The sequence below is a fragment of the Podarcis cretensis genome (assembly GCF_951804945.1).
Source record: "Podarcis cretensis genome assembly, chromosome: 1".
Lineage (NCBI taxonomy): Eukaryota > Metazoa > Chordata > Lepidosauria > Squamata > Lacertidae > Podarcis > Podarcis cretensis.
Window position 1 is genome coordinate 32,252,732 of NC_137170.1, and position 16,463 is coordinate 32,269,194.

Genomic DNA, 16,463 nt, shown 5'->3' on the forward strand with positions numbered 1-16,463 from the left:
ACTAGATGGCTCCAAGCTTGAAAGCAGCCCCTTCATCTATGCTGGGCTTTATAGAGGATATAATGATTAGGATTATGGCAACCAAGGATCTATGACAATGTCCTCTTTTTTTATCCAGTTGGCATCTTTTCCCCATCTGGATGAGTATTCCGTGTGTCGTTCTCGTTTTAAACCATTTTCTCAGAGATACTGAAGTTTCCTCTGCTTAAAAATTGCAGCTCTGGATAATATTTCAGTGCCCCACATTAGTGCAGCCAGATAATATCAGCAAGGTCACTTCCATGAGCTTGTCTAAACCCCATTGAAAGCCATCCAGCTTGGTGGTTATCGCTACATCTTGCAGTGAATTCCACATTTTAACCATGTGTTGTATGATGTACTTTTGTCTGCCCTGAATCTTACATTTTTCAGCTTTCTTGGGCTCTAGTACTTTGAAAGCAGGAGAAACACACCTGTCTGTCCACTTTCTCCACATCACACACATACCCCACCCCAAAAATCCTAATAAAAACGTGGGGAGAGGCTCCTGTGCTGGTGGGTTTCCTACACACATTTGGCTGGCCATTATGAGAACAGAATGCTGGAATGTATTGACCAGGGGTAGGCAACCTAAGGCCAGATCTGGCCCAATAGTCCTCTCAATCCGACCCACGGATGGACAGGGAATCAGTGTGTTTTTACATGAGTAGAATGTGTCCTTTTATTTAAAATGCCTCTCTGGGTTATTTGTGGGGCATAGGAATTCATTCTTCTCCCCCCCCCCCCCAAAAAAAAAATATATAGTCAGTAAACCACATGGTCTGAGGGATGGTGCACTGGCCCACCGCTGAAAAAGGTTGTTGACCCCTGGTATTGACCATTGCCCAGGACCCAGCAGGCACCATCATGCGCTCTTCAGGGTACAGACAAAAGCATGGGTCATGTGAAATAATGTTGAAAGAATAAACGTTTTTCACTAGGTGCATTGCCTTTCCAGTAGCTCAGTTCCGCAGTCATTTGGATAGCATGGCAAGCTTACGAGAATCGAGGTAGTTACCACGGACTAAAACCATAACACCGACTCTGGAAACGGGACGGAATTTATTGACATAGTCCTCTGACCCTATCGAAAACCCTATCGACATAGTGAAATGAGATCGAAAGTGAATACATGTATACAATCACGTACTTCTTTAGGGGAAATGGCAGCCCAAGGAATATTTCTAATTTCATTTCCAACAGTTTTAATTTCATTCCCCCACCCCACCCCCGGAGACAGACTTGGACTCCGCAGCCTGGCTCTGCAGACAGGGACGCGGGCTCTTTAAGAGGCAGCTCTCGAGCCAGCTGCCCGGGGATTGGTGCTTTATTCTAAAGGCCGGCTAGTGAGCTCATCCGCAGCCAATCGCTGCAATCGCGGACCACCCACACAGCCCCCGCAAGTTGCATCCTCCGACACCTGGCTCTTCCACCGGCGAGCCGGATCCCCGAGCCGAGATGGAAGGAGGAGAAGGAAGCGCCGCCGCCGCCGCCGGGGATTCCGTGCCTCGCCCTCATCTCAGGCACCACGACTTCTTTAGGTACGGGATGCCCCTTCCCCGCAGGCACCTGTGCCCTGCCCACGTCACACACACACACACACACACACACACACACACACACCCCGGGGAAAGATGCGGGCAGGTTGTTGCAGCGCGTTCTTCGCCGAGAAGGGGGGGCGAGGGGGGGTTAGGCCAGGTTCGCCCCCCCCCCACTCCAGCTTATCTTTTGCACCACCTGCTTCCTTAAACGTCACGGGGGGGCAGCTGCAACCCCCCTCCAGATCGAGTAAAACAATGGAAATACTTAATTGTCCAAATCACGTCGGTTCTCCCCCCCCCCCCCAACAAAAGTCCTGCCCCCCCCAATAAAAATCCTGGCTGCAACCATGGAGCGGGGGGGGGGGGGGTTGCAAGTGCGGCCATCTCCCTAGCGAGGCCGTTCCCCCCTTTCTAAGGCCGGCAGCGGATGCCCGCACACAATGGCCTTCTCTTAGCAGCACAGCACCTTGCTTCAAGGCTTCTGGGATTCCTGCACCGACCCTTCTCCTGCCCCTCTCCAAGTTGAGGCTGTGCCAGCACTGGTAGTTTTATTAGCGCCGGAGGGAGAATGGGGAGCCAAGTCCTGGCTGTGTGGTTCGTCCAGCGTCCGAATCTGTGCAGCTCCCTCCCGGGCCTGTGGCTCCGCCTGGCCTAAGCGTCCAAAGGCTCCGAGGCTAACCATGCAGCCAGTGGCATACCGTTAGCACCCGCCGTTTTGTTTCCGGTCTGCTTGCCTCGGAGAGGAACAAGAGCTTAAACAGCCTCTTGGGTTTCGCTTGCAGAAAAAACGGTGGAGGCAGAAACCTATTGTGAACCTTAATCACACCTATCTATTGCTTCCCAAGGCCTGGCCTGGGCAAAAGCAGGGTTGCAGCCTTGGGTTGGTTGATGTGGTCTGAATAATCGATTTAAACTCTTAGATTCTTTTTTTAAAATTGTTTTTAGTGCTATCTACTTATGGAAACAACAGGTGGTTGGCACAATTTCAGAAGAGGCTTTCTCCTGTTAGAGGAGGAGGGGAAAGCCTCTTCTAAGAGGGTGCTTACTGCGACATGAGCATGTGCCTTTTATTCAATACCATGGTTGTATTTGCAATTATTATTTACTGAATTTATATACTGCCCTATACCCTGAGGTCTCAGGGCAGTTCACAAAAAAGATCACAATATATTAAATCAAAATAAAAACAATACAATGGTATATCGGGATACGAATGGGATTCGTCCCGGAGCCCCGTTTGCATCCTGAAGCAAGCGTTTTGCCGCTTCCGCGCATGCACGTGACGTCATTTTGACCATCTGGGCATTTGCACGTGGCGAAACCTGGAAGTAACACACTCTGTTACTTCTGCGTCGCCGCAGAGCGCAACCCGAAAATACTTACCGTATTTTTCGCCCTATAGGACGCATTTCCCCCCCTCCAAAAATGAAGGGGAAATGTGTGTGCGTCCTATGGGGTGAATGCAGGCTTTCGCTGAAGCCTGGAGAGCGAGAGGGGTCGGTGCGCACCAGCCCCTCTCGCTCTCCAGGCTTCAGGAAGCTATCCGCAAGCCTTGGGAGCCCACGGGAGTTCCCGCCGGGCTCCCTAGGCTTGCGGATAGTAGCCTGTTCTGGGGGCTGGGGTCGGGGGAAGCTCGGGCTTCCCCCGACCCAGCCCCGCACCTGGGGGGGGAAAAATATATTTTTTTTCTTTATTTCCCCCCAAAAAACTAGGTGTGCCCTATGAGCCGGTGCGCCCTATGGGACGAAAAGTACGGTAACTTGAAGCACATTTATCCCAAGGTATGACTGTAACCCAATAATACCCCCACCCCCCCCAAAAAAGAGCCACATTTTAAAAGGGTATAGATCAGGTCAACCAAAGGCCTGTTTAAAAAGGATTAAGCAAGTGTTTAATCCTTGACAAAATACTTAAAACTCTCATACCTGGGCAACTCTCATTAGGTGACAGACCTCCTGCAGAGACTGTATCGCTTGCAAACTCTTTCCACCCTTTTGAGTGCTGGCACTTTCTAGCTCCAATTTGTAGCCCTTTTTACACCCACCCCCAATCTTCTCCCTAACCTGCTAATTCACCCTTCCTTTTTCTCTACCTCTAATTCTGCCTTTGTCTCAAGCATTACAGGACGTAGGCTGGTGAGGATTCATTGAGAATGGCCAGTTTTTAAGCAGAGTGACCCCCTGAGCAACGGTTTGGGCATGGATTCCGAATCCTGCACTCGAGCCTTCTCCCAGGCCCGAGTATATCTTGAGCAAATCCGAAGCCGGGTTGCGCCAGGGGGCGTTGACGCGCACGGAACTGGGAAGCGTGACTACCTGGTAGATGCGGCCAAGCAGATCCGCCTGGCTTTGGAACGGGATGTGAGCGAGGACTACGAAGAAGCTTTCAACCATTACAAGAATGGCGTGGATGTGCTGCTCAACGGGGTTCAGGGTACGGTGGGGAAGTGGAGTGGGTGGTTTGTGAAAGATGTAGGGATCCTGGCAGAAGCGGATTTAGGGGAGTGCGACCAGTTCATTTTTACTGGGTGTGGAGCCTCGAGGATGCTACATGGGATGCCGCAAGTATGATGTAGAATGGAAGCGCAGAGGTGCTGGTTGTGGGACAAAATTAGACACCACACAGGGTGCTGCTGGAATTTGAGACTGTAAGGTCCACCACTGGACCCTGGGGTAGGTGGAGCATAGAAGCATGAAAGGTGCATGGCTAACTTACGAATGCTCTTCATAGGGTGAATAAATGAGGAAAAAAAATTGCAAAAAATATGTGAAATTATACAAATTATGTGAATATATATATAGAGAGAGAGCAATTTAAAATTTACAGATAAATGTCATCTTTTCTTTACATAAACGTACATAGTCTATTTATTCTTCTATACATGTTCATATCTTCTACATAATTGACTTCCTTCTACCTCTTAACATCATCTCTCTTTATTTCATTCTCTTTTGTACTGTGTTCTAATATACTTCCAACCTTCTATTTATATAGAATATCTCCTCTAATTGTCTTTTAGTTTGTGAAATTTACTCCAGGCACATCCAGGTTTTGATTTGGGAACCATGTTAACACAAATAATTTTTAAAACAATCCCATTCTTTTTTAACCCTTATGTTTAAGTAATTTCTTATAGCGAATTTATAAATGTCACAGAATTCATTTTTTTGGCACAGAATTTAGATTGCTTGTGGGTGCAGAATTCTAGCTTTTTAAAAGTGTGGGGAACACACAGCCTTGGCTATTGGGCCAGGCATGTTGTGATGTGAGGAACAGCTGAGGATCTAAAAAGAACTACATAAAATGAGAGCTAAGAATGAGTAATGCCTCTCATGCAGTGGATCCTAATAAGGAGCGCCATGAAGCTGTGAAGAGGAAGATCACCCAGTACTTGAAACGTGCTGAAGAGATCTTCAACTGCCATCTGCAACGAACTCTGGGAAATGGAAGCTCCACTGAAACAGTGAGAATTTTTTTTTGGGGGGGGGGGATTAGGGGACATGCAGCTGGATTCCCAGCAGTTTAAAAAACAAAAACCACCAAGTACTGTTACTGTCTCCTTTGTTCTACTCCAGCTAGTTTCTCAAACTAAGACGTTTCTCAATTTTTCATTGATTGACAGGGTTACAGCAGTCTTCGCTTTCGGCCAATTAGGACACTCAGCGCACCAGTGGAGAACCTGAGGCACTGTAAGGTTGTAGGAATAATTGACAAGGTAACTAGTTGCACCTGAAATGGTGTTCTAGAACAGTGTTTCCCAACCTTTGGTCTCCAGCTGTTTTTGGACTACAATTCCCATCATCCCTGACCACTGGTCTTGCTAGCTAGGGATGATGGGAGTTGTAGTCCAAAAACAGCTGGAGACCAAAGGTTGGGAAACACTGTTCTAGAAGATTAACCATGTCTGGCAATTGTAGCAAAAGCCCAAAGAAGCCCAGGAACCTTAAATATTAATCTCCCCCGCCCCCAATGTTGCTGCAGTGCATGACCATTGGCCATGTTGGCTGGGGCTGAGGGCAGCTGTAGTCCAACAGCATCTGGAGGGCCTAAAGTTCCTTATCCTTGTGTTAGAGCCACCCTCATGACTTCACGCAACAAACTGAGTTGGCTCCAGCCTATGAAATCCAATCTTTAGCTGCTTCATGATTCTGCTGGTTTGTCAATCACATTTTAATGCATCTCATCAGGCAAGTTTTCATCATGTAAAACAACAAGAAGCAAAACGAAAAGGAGCAGTACTATGAAACAACAGCAGCGCCCCCCCCCCACACAACCGAAGCTCTAAAAAGCTGCAGGAAATTAGAAACAACAACACTGATTTAAAATGCCTGAGAGAATAAAGAGAGATTCTCCCCAACCCTAAAACCTTGAGGTTCATATGGGTACCAGGCAGACCATTGCACTGTTGTGGTTAACTTGTGCTTTTGTTGCTTGTAGGTACAGATAGTGCAAGACCCTGCTACTGGGGGAACCTTTATACTGAAGGTATGTGCATCCGCCTTCCTCTCACTCACTTCCTTTCCTCTATGTCCCTTCCCTTTGGCAATCCTAGACATGGTGTTACTGAGAACCAACCTAGCCTTGAAAAAGCCCTCCTGGGCTCAACCTTGTTCTCTTTAGTATCTGTGAGGTGATAGCTAGCCCCGATCTCTCTATACTGTCCAATTTGTGAAGCTTTGCTCATGTCCTTTTCTATTGAGGAATTCCTTTTACAAATCCATCACTAGCCCTCTTCTCCTTTTAGAAGAACAAAGCTTATTCTTCAAATACATGTTCAAATACAAGCTATTTTAAAGTGCTGCTTTAAATTAAATTAAAATCTAAATGAAAGAATTGGCAGCCTATTTATGAATCAAAGACTCGTGCGTAAAATCACAAACTGGTGAGAATCTTAGGGTTTGGTGTTAACACACTTCAGACTCCAGCAGCCAAATTTTACTAGGAATAAAAATGAAGACAGGAGGACAAAGCAGACTGGGAAATAATAGGAACCCTTTAGCTCAAATCTATCTATGCTGACCTAGTTGCTTAGAAGCAGGTTTCTGGACTCCTCACAAGTAACAAAGCATAGGTGCTCAGTTACAGGGTTATCCAAATGGACGATGAAACCTGAGGAGGTGAGGGAACTCATGATGGAATGTGAGGGACAAAGGGACTATTTTACTAGTCCCTTTTTTAAGGGCTTCCTCCCCATGTTGGGCTGAGTGACATCTGGCACTCTTTCAGCCAATCAGGTAACTAGTGTAACCCCTTTGTGGGAGCTGAGGAGATGTAAGCACCTGATGTGAGCAGGTGAAGATGGTTATCACTGGTGGAAATTACTGGGATTTCTCCTTCTACCTGCCAGGCAGCTATTCTGAGCTTGTGGACTCAGCTAAGCTGGAAAATGTGCTTGCCTCACTCAGGCTAAACAGAGGGCAAGATAGCAGAGCCTTTTCTCCACAGACTCTATGAGAAGTTGCTTGGCCAATAGCATCAGGCCTCTATTAGTCCCTTTGCTCTTTCTAAGCTACAGAAGCGCTTGCACCAAAGGAATGCTAAGAAATAAGGGAGAACCTTGGCTGCAGTAAAAGGGCGTCCCATGCTGAACTTTGGTGCTTGACAATTACTTTCCTATTTCAGCAGGCAGTTTTCTATTTCCAGGATCAGTTTTAATTCTTATTATTCTTGTATATGTGTTGTTGTTTTAAACCCACTTGGGAATTTTGAACTTTAAGTAATTTATTAATACCTGAAATAAACAAGCACTTTTAATGTATTTAAAGAATGCCTGCCTTTCAATTCAAAGTTTTCCAGTATGGAATCACTTGCAAATAAAACCAGAGGTACTTTGGGGCAACAATGAAATTCTTCAGCAATAACAAATTGCCTAATTCAGGTACAGGGCCAATGCTGGAAAGGCAGAGTCTATAGAAAAATATTTCTCAGATAATCATTTACTGCTCCAGAGTACTTAAATGGAAAACATGCAGGGCTCCTGTACATTCTGCATGCTTTGGACTTTTACAGATTAGTTTCCAACTGTGTTCTATAATACAGTGGGTGGTAAGGGGGCCTTTCCCACCCTGGAAGAGGCTGCTGGGCTCTTCTGGCCAAATGGCATTCAGACAACCAACCCACATCTCTTGGTTCTGTGTTCCCTTCCAGAGCCTCGCCAAATCGCACGTGGAGACCCGTGAAAGGCAGACAATCATCCCACATGGAATCCCCTTTATGGTTGAATTGCTGTGCTACTCTGTAAGTGAGGACTCTGTCTTCCTCCACCTGGAGCACGTGAAAGGTGAGTGTTAAAGGGTTTGCCATTTCCCCGCTCGTATTTCCCAGCCTCACCTGGGGTAAATCTTTTGAGTGCTTGAGTTTTGCATTTGTTGCTAAATTTACTTGGTCCTAATGAAAGTCTTGCTGACTGTGAGTTTTGGGTTGTTTTTCTTATCATGGGCAAACATGGCTTTATTTGCTTTTTAATACAAAATGAGACCTTTGGGCAAATTGGAGATCATGCAAAGTACTAAGACTAAGTCGGACTAAGATTTATCAGTGTGCAATAAGGGGAAAGAGTGGATAGTAGAATTATTTCTGTCCGTGAACCAAATAACCCTCTGAGATACCTTGAGTGTAGCATCTAGTACAGGAGGATGACAAATTCATTGTAGAGGATAACTCAACTGTAAACTAATTTCTCCTTCAGGGAACTGGGAATTGTGTGCATTTGCACGTAGAGCAGATTGGTTTTATGATAGCAGGGAATTGGAGTACCAACCATCCTGTACAAAATACCATATTTTTCCATGTATAAGACTCCCCCATGTATAAGACGCCCTCTATTTTTTTATCCCAAAATTAAGAAAATGTACTGTGCACTATCCGTGTATAAGACAACCCCTTATTTTAAACTTCAAAAATTTAGGAAAAAATGTAGTCTTATACATGGAAAAATGCGGTATTTCACTTCCTGCAGATCAGGTCAGATGTTATGTTGTTGTAGTCCAAACTTATTGTTGCTAGAACAGATCTGGATGAAAAGGGACCCATTATGCAAGTCTTTTAATAGATCAATGCTATCAGGCACTAGTCTGAGGAATAGGATTTTTAGGTTTCCCCCGCAGCATTTCTGCAAGTTACAGAAATATAACATTGGAACCATCCAGTTTGGGTTTATTGTGTGATTTCTTTTCTGCCATTCTCCATTAAATCCCAGCTGGCTTTGTGGTTTGTAGTCACCCTATAGCAGCTTGTTACACATGTTTATGGTTGCAGGTCATCCACTCTATCCTTCTTAATGTGAGGTGGGTGGGAAACTTTTGGGCATGTGGCGTCTGAGAAATTATCTCGCCAGAAACTTTGATTGCTTCTTCCTCTGAGAGTTGTTTGAATAGTTATCCTGTGCATTCTGAATTTAGCTAATACCTCTGCCGGCCTGACTGCAGACATATAGTAGGTTAGCAGCCTTTTGAATTGCATATCATTTTTCTTCAGGCAGGAATAAAATTGGGAACACTTAAGCTTTTGTTAATCCTGCCAGGGGGAGGAAAAGCTTCTCTGTGCGGTTTGAAAGCTTGCTGCCTGATCCTCCTAATAGAGCTGGTTCAGTAAGAGATCAACTGAACCATTTTGCCTTCTCTCTGTCCTCTCAACCCTCTTATTCTCTGCGGCCTGGTATCAGGCTAGCAGGCAACTGTAGTAGAAGGGATAATGGAAGAGGAGGCACAGCTGTTGGGGAACTGGAGTTGGCATGTTTCTGAGAAGCCCTTCTTCCTTTTTCCCATAGGGGGGACCCTCTGGTCCCATCTTCGCTCACAGAATTGTTTCCATCATAAATCCTCCAGCACCTTCAATACATCGAATGCAAAGCTCAGCTTGGTCTTGAATCACACCAGTGAAGAAGGGGTCACAGGAAACCCTCGAGAAGCCGATTCTGTGTCCCAGCAGAGCAGCAATTTCTACCCTGAAAACAGTGCTAGCCAGATCCCTACTGCTGTAAATGTGTTCAGAAGTGGTGACCACTCACTGCCTCGGAAGAAGTCCCTTGACCATATGCATGTGAGAACATCAACTAACGAGAAGTGGCATGTTGGACCTGCAGTTGGACCATGGGGCATTATTGGAGGGAAGCATTTAAGTGCAACACACACTTTGTCTACACAATCTAATTTGAAACCAGCGCACTGGGGGCATCGCTGCTTGGTCAACCAGAGGACTTTCAGGTCGTGTGACTCACTTATCAGAACTGATAGCATCAGCAGCATATCTGAGAGAGCTACCACACAGCAGGAGCCAAAACCACATGCAGGCGAGAGATCTAGCCAACATGTCTCAGAGACAGGAAGAGGATGCATGTCAAAAACAGAAGCTCCATGTCACCGAATAGCACAGCTTGCGCATTCTCCAGCTGGCCAAAGACAGGTGCATCCTGCAATTCTTCAGCAGAACCCGTGTGGTCAGGAGAACCAACAGAATGTGACACAAATGAAAGAAGGGAGCCTTTTGCAGGAAGAGTTGACTACTGAGCATAAACAGCACATAAACCAGCTGGCACCAAGGCAATATGGGTCTGCAGCGCACCAGGCTGCGCACAGGGACAGCCTTGGGGCCTGGGATGTAAGTGAGGACCAGATCCAACTTTGGGCAGCTGAACTGGTTTTGGCTTTGGAGGGTCTCCACCAGCAGGGGATCCTATGCCAGGACCTCAACCCACGAAACCTACTGCTGGATGATACTGGTACGTTTTCTCCCAAGAAGGGGCTGAATGAAAACTCTAGTCTGTCGTATTTGGTAGCTGTGGAGCATTTGGTTTCATTGGGAAAACATTCCAGCTCCCTCTCCCTTATGTTTTGTGAGATTACAGAAAAACAAATAATCTCTATTGTGAGGGGCAGGGAGAGCTCACTCCCAGGGCCAAATTCCCTCAGAGGAAAGTGGTTGAGACCAAAACACACTCTCACATACACCTGTGGGGTAAGAGATGAATGAACTTAGAATCCGAGTTAGAAGGGACCACAAGGATCATATAGTCATCTAGTCTCCCTGCAATGCAGAAAACTTTGTCCAATTGGCTCAAACCCATGACCTGAGATTTAGTCTTGTGCTTTACCAACTGAGCATCTCATTTTTCTGTACTGTGACAAAAGCTTCCCTGTCCTCAGGTCTATATCTCAGTTCAGTCCCATAATCAGCATTTTGGTTCTGCTAAATAACATCACTTGTTTGTTTAGATTTCCTGTTTCTTTCCTTCGGCTTACAGGGGAGCTGTGAATAGACAGCGCATATTGTCGTTTAATAAAACAGGTGCCCAAGACTTAAACCCGAGGGCAGTTTTTGAGATTCACAACTCAAATGGGGATTTGTCAGTGTTCAGAAAGGCGACTAGGGGCTTCTGATGCCTCCTGTTTTACTTGGCTTTGCATAACTGCTCTTGCCATTTCTGTGGGTTCGTAGGTCACATCCATCTCACATACTTTGGCCAGTGGACCGAGGTGGAACCACAGTGTTGCAATGAGGCACTGGAAGACTTATACTGTGCTCCAGGTAATGAAGACATTTGCTCTTCCCTTGACAGATGGGGGCAAGAGGAAAGAAATATCACCCCCCCCCCATTTATTTCTTTTATATGCTTTTAAGTCATTTTATGCTGTTTTATTGGTTTGGGTTTGTATTTTTGTTTACATAATACTGCTTTTATATTATACCCCACTTGGAAATGTTTATTTATAAATGCTCTTAAATGCAATAAAACAGGCAAGCTGGCCTGACCTCAGACACCTCTCTTTGTGACTACAGTCCTTTTAAAGCCTCTTGCCCAGATGGTTACAGGAGATAAGGGCTTCTGGCATGGTCTTTCTGTTGCTGTAATTCACGCTCTTTTCTCTGCAGAGGTGGGTGGAATTTCTGAGCTGACCGAAGCTTGTGACTGGTGGAGCTTTGGGGCGCTGCTCTACGAGTTACTGAGTGGAACTGTGAGTAACTAAAACTGTCATATCTAGATTGGCAAGCCAGTATTAGGAAAACAGAAAGCGTTCCAATGGCGATAGTGGTGCTACACAAAGTGATGTTGATTAGGAGCATGACAAACTGCATTTGAACCTCGTTATCTCTCCCTTCTTTGCTGCAAAGTGTAAATTTTGTTGACGTGGATCGACTGCACCATGGAGTCTACTGCTTACTTAGTTGGCATGGGCAAACTGGGTTATTTTCAGAACAGTTATCCTTAGCATTAGCAGCCTTTGCTGCAGGATAGCCTGGTTTTAATAGCTCTGTTTATCTCTTAGTCTTTAGCCCAGAATCACCCCTCAGGGATTCATCCTCACACCAAGGTTTATCTTCCAGAAAAGCTCAGCCAATCTGCTTCATCCCTAGTCTCCGAGGTGAGAATGCTGGCCAGTTAGCATTAGAATTGGAGGATGGCTGTGATAATGTGCATTTGGAGTCTGAACTACCATCTCTCATTCTCTTCCCAGCTGCTGCAATATGATCCCAAGCAACGTTTAGGCTCTGGCGAAGAGGGAGTGAACAGGATCAAGGCACACCCTTTCTTCAGCACCATCCAATGGAACAAGTTAGTTGCATAAGAAGAACCAAAGAGATTTGGGGGATGGTGTGGAGCTGTGCTTCCAGAATGCAGAACCCGGCTGTTTTATCTGCTGGATTGTGTCCCTGCCAGATGGAAAACCCAAATCCTTCTAGAAGCACTTGCCTCCTGAATGAATGAATGAATGAATGAATAAATAAATACATACATACATATCCCGGGTCTTGTGGACCTGGGTGGTGCCAATAGCGCTGTTGCTCAGGGGGAAATCCACAGAGCTTGGCTGTAGATTTTTCAGCTTTGAGTTGCTCCTATTCTGCTTCCTAGCTATATGCCAATAGCAGCTAAAGGGATCAAATTCAGCTTTGGAAGATTTAGCCTGCTGGAGTTAACCTTCAAAGCATGAACTAAGATTATGAGCATCTTGTAAGGCTGACGTAGCCAGCATCCTCCCTTCCCACATGTTGCTGGACTCCAGCTCCCTCCATCCTCAGTCAGCATGACCAGAAGTCAGGGATGATGCCAGATGGCAATTCTGAGCAGTTGGAAGGCATCATGTTGGCTACCCCTGCAATAGATTCACAGAATTGTAGAGGTGGAAGGGACCACAAGGGTTCCAACCCCCTGCAAAGCAGGAAACTTTTGCCCAACATGGGGCTGGAACCCATAACCCTAAGATTAAGAGCGAACAGAACTGTCTAGGTATGGTTTGCTTGCAGAACCAAAACATCAAGCCCTTTATTGACGCTCTCAACTTAGCTTACTCTACATCAGGCATGTCCAACTGGTCGATCTCTGGGCATCCCTGCTCAACAACTTTGGTCAGTCCAATGGGTAGATCACTGCAGTTTTTTATAGTGGGAGTAGATCGCAGTCTCTCGGGAGCTGGACATACCTGCTCTACATGATCAGTTTCCCCAAATCAGACATGGCCAAAGGTAGCTTCCCCCCATACGTTCTACTTGCTTGTTCCCCAACCGTCAATTCAGTTGAGCTTTCCAGCGACGTTCCTCGTGCCACAGCAGTATCTACTCTATCACGTATCAGCTGTGTCTCCTCCCCAATTTAACCTCGAAGCATCTTCTTCCTATACCTGCTTGACCCCAGCTTACCAGTGCTTTTCTGCTTAAGTACCCTAGGCGGAAGTCTTGGATTACAATCTGTATAGTCCACAGCTTGCATGTTGCACTTGGCTTCTTCTGCAGAATGGAGACGAGCTCTTATGCAGAGGGGAAGTGAGCAAAAGGCTCTTCTTGTGATTGCTCTCTGTGGATCTTCCATGTTCTTGCCAATGAACCTTTTAAAATAAAAGACTCTCAGCACAACCAAGCACTTGCATGCCATCTTTAGCAACACTGCTAGCTGGTTCTATTGTAATGCCCATGCAAAGGTGTAGCTTGGCTTCCACCAGCTGAGGCAGCTCACCACTACAGGTACATGAGGTACCTTCCTATGCAAGGTATGCTGGAAAAACATGTAAGCCAAGGTGTGTAAAATATGACTGGTTTCTGGCACAAAATATGCACACGACACTATCTTCAGAACTGGTTCAAAGGTGATGGGTGCATTGTGTGTGTTTGTAAGTGTAAGGATGGGAAATACTGTTGTTTTGGAGATCCAGTGTGGTGTAGGGGTTAAGAGCGGTAGTCTCGTAATCTGGGGAACCGGGTTCGCTTCCCTGCTCCTCCACATGCAGCTGCTGGGTGACCTTGGGCCAGTCACACTTCTTGGAAGTCTCTCAGCCCCACTCACCTCACAGAGTGTTTGTTGTGGGGGAGGAAGGGAAAGGAGAATGTTAGCCGCTTTGAGACTCCTTAAAGGGAGTGAAAGGCGGGATATCAAATCCAAACTCCTCCTCCTCCTCCTCTTCTTCTTCTTCTTCTTCTTCTTCTTCTTCTTCTTCTTCTTCTTCTTCTTCTTCTTCTAGGCTATGTATGTCAACTAAAAAAATGTGGCCCTGCCTACCCTTTTTAAGAGGTACCAGGAGTCTTTCATACATCATGAGAATTGCTTTGGAACAGTGGAGGTAACACCCTTCAGCCTTATTCTAAAATACTTGATTGCAATAATATGTAGCCCATTTTTCTTTCGGGAACAGCTAAGCCTTCCTGGAAGCAGCCACTGTACTTCCTATGTGAGTCATACACACTGAGCTGTTTAGGTCCTAGTCTACGTATTCTAGGTTCCAATGGCTAAACACTGCAACATAGTTCAATACCATTTTTCTTTGTATAGTATGTATAAATAGATTTCTGGGCAGCTGCAGTAGTTGTTCTCAACAGTAGCCCAACTCCTTCAACACACATTTCTAAACTTAAATTGAGAAACTGTTTGCATCTTTAGCCCAAGTAGAAATTGCAAATCAATCCCCAATGAGCATATACATTGGTACCTCGGGTTAAGAACTTAATTCGTTCTGGAGGTCCTGAAACTGTTCTTAACCTGAGGTACCACTTTAGCTAATGGGGCCTCCCACTGCCGTCGCAATTTCTGTTCTCATCCTGAAGCAAAGTTCTTAACCCAAGGTACTATTTCTGGGTTAGCGGAGTCTGTAACCCAACGCGTCTGCAACCCAAGGTACCACTATATAGGATGGACACAGGACAAATTCAGCAGCTGACTTCTCATCTGAAAACATTTCAGGCCTCTTACTCACATCATAACTGTACAGTGATAAAGTGTATAGCTCACATAGAACAAACAGACCAGAACCAATGATCTTAATAATAATAAATAGGTTTTTCAATCCTGATGCTTTATAGCAGCACTTGACATTGTATATACTTCTCGCAAGACAACTGCTTGAGATTAGTATGTCTGCTATGGATGGTGATTACTTTTGGTAAAGCAAGTGGGCCTGATTCACAGGCCTTCGTACAGAGAAGCTGATTGTAAGACTACTTCTCCTGTTGCTACCAGTGCTATTCACCTGTTGCAGGCTAGAAAGGGTACCCAAATTGATAGGACATACATGAGAACCTAGATTATTTAATTTCCTTGGAATGCTCAAGACCTCCAGGTACCTCTACAAACTACAGAGTTTGCTCTCTTCCTCCTATGAGATGCTTTTGACTAATAAAGCCTTTTCTAGTTCTGTCCCATTAAAACTTGAGAGCAGGTGCAGAGGCACGGCAGAAAGTACACCAACCATCAGCCAACACAATACGAGTCACAGAGCTAACTATTGCTTTGGTTTAAATCGAGCTTTTTAGGTACCTATATACCACTGCTGGGACGCGGGTGGCACTGTGGGTAAAACCTCAGTGCCTAGGACTTGCTGATCGTATGGTCAGCGGTTCGAATCCCCGCGGCGGGGTGAGCTCCCGTCGTTCGGTCCCAGCTCCTGCCCACCTAGCAGTTCGAAAGCACTCCTAAGTGCAAGTAGATAAATAGGAACCGCTTTATAGCGGGAAGGTAACGGCGTTTCCGTGTGCTGCGCTGGCTCGCCAGAGCAGCTTCGTCACGCTGGCCACGTGACCCGGAAGTGTCTTCGGACAGCGCTGGCTCCTGGCCTCTTAAGCGAGATGAGCACACAACCCTAGAGTCGGACAGGACTGGCCTGTATGGGCAGGGGTACCTTTACCTTTTATACCACTGCAGCTGTGCTTCAATCCAATGTTTCAAGAGTAGAAAAATCTGCATTAGCACCCCATGAACATATTGCCAACTGCAGCATCCCAAGAGCACTCAAACTGTGGGGAGAGGAGCAGAGAAGGACGCGCCTACACTGCTTTTTGTTTAGGAACATGACACTTGTGGGTACCATAGCACCCTCAGACATCTTCCTTTGTCTCTCCCATTTTTTTTAAAAAAAATAAAGAACTGTTTTTGGTTGGGGGAATTGACTAAAAAATAATACTGTGTGTTTTGAGTTGTATGAAGCCATTTTGCCTTGAAGGGGTGGGGAACAAGTAGTCTCCCTGCTACATAAAATATAACTATGGCAGACTATTGTGACTGCTGCCTTCAAAGATCCCCAATCTCTTTCCTGTTTTTGGCTACCAAAATCCCTTAAGGGGACAGCATAACATTTAAAACATCTAATGTAGGCACACTCCAAAATCTTCCCAACAGATGCAGAGCTTGAAGTCATAGTTCACTTTCACTTGTAAACCAGGCAAACTAGTTTGCTTGCAAACCAAGATGACAAATCAGTCTGAGGGTTGTGGGCAAACTATAGTTTTCTTGCCTTGGCTATAACATCAAGCTATGGCTTTTTATTTAATAAAATGGACCGGGGGGGGGGGGACGACATGTCAAGACAGAGCTTGTTCACATAGCCCCCGTGATTTGGCATTACATCTGAACTGATCTAGAATGAGGCAGATCACATACACTCACAGTTCTGCTACCCAGAAGTGAGTTATCTAATTTACGCC

General features: G+C 45.8%; 1 protein-coding gene across 1 annotated transcript; it reads left to right on the top strand.

The window, feature by feature from the left end:
* The first annotated feature begins 1,396 nt into the window (after positions 1–1,396).
* RPS6KL1 (ribosomal protein S6 kinase like 1) lies at positions 1,397–12,889 on the top strand. The gene is made up of 11 exons (XM_079972113.1): positions 1,397–1,559; positions 3,676–3,992; positions 4,898–5,022; positions 5,182–5,274; positions 5,997–6,044; positions 7,707–7,839; positions 9,328–10,278; positions 10,995–11,084; positions 11,430–11,512; positions 11,825–11,920; positions 12,014–12,889. The coding sequence occupies exons 2-11, from the start codon at positions 3,758–3,760 to the stop codon at positions 12,122–12,124; spliced, it is 1,965 nt and encodes a 654-aa protein (XP_079828239.1). The 5' UTR covers positions 1,397–1,559; positions 3,676–3,757; the 3' UTR covers positions 12,125–12,889.
* Positions 12,890–16,463: the final 3,574 nt, after the last annotated feature.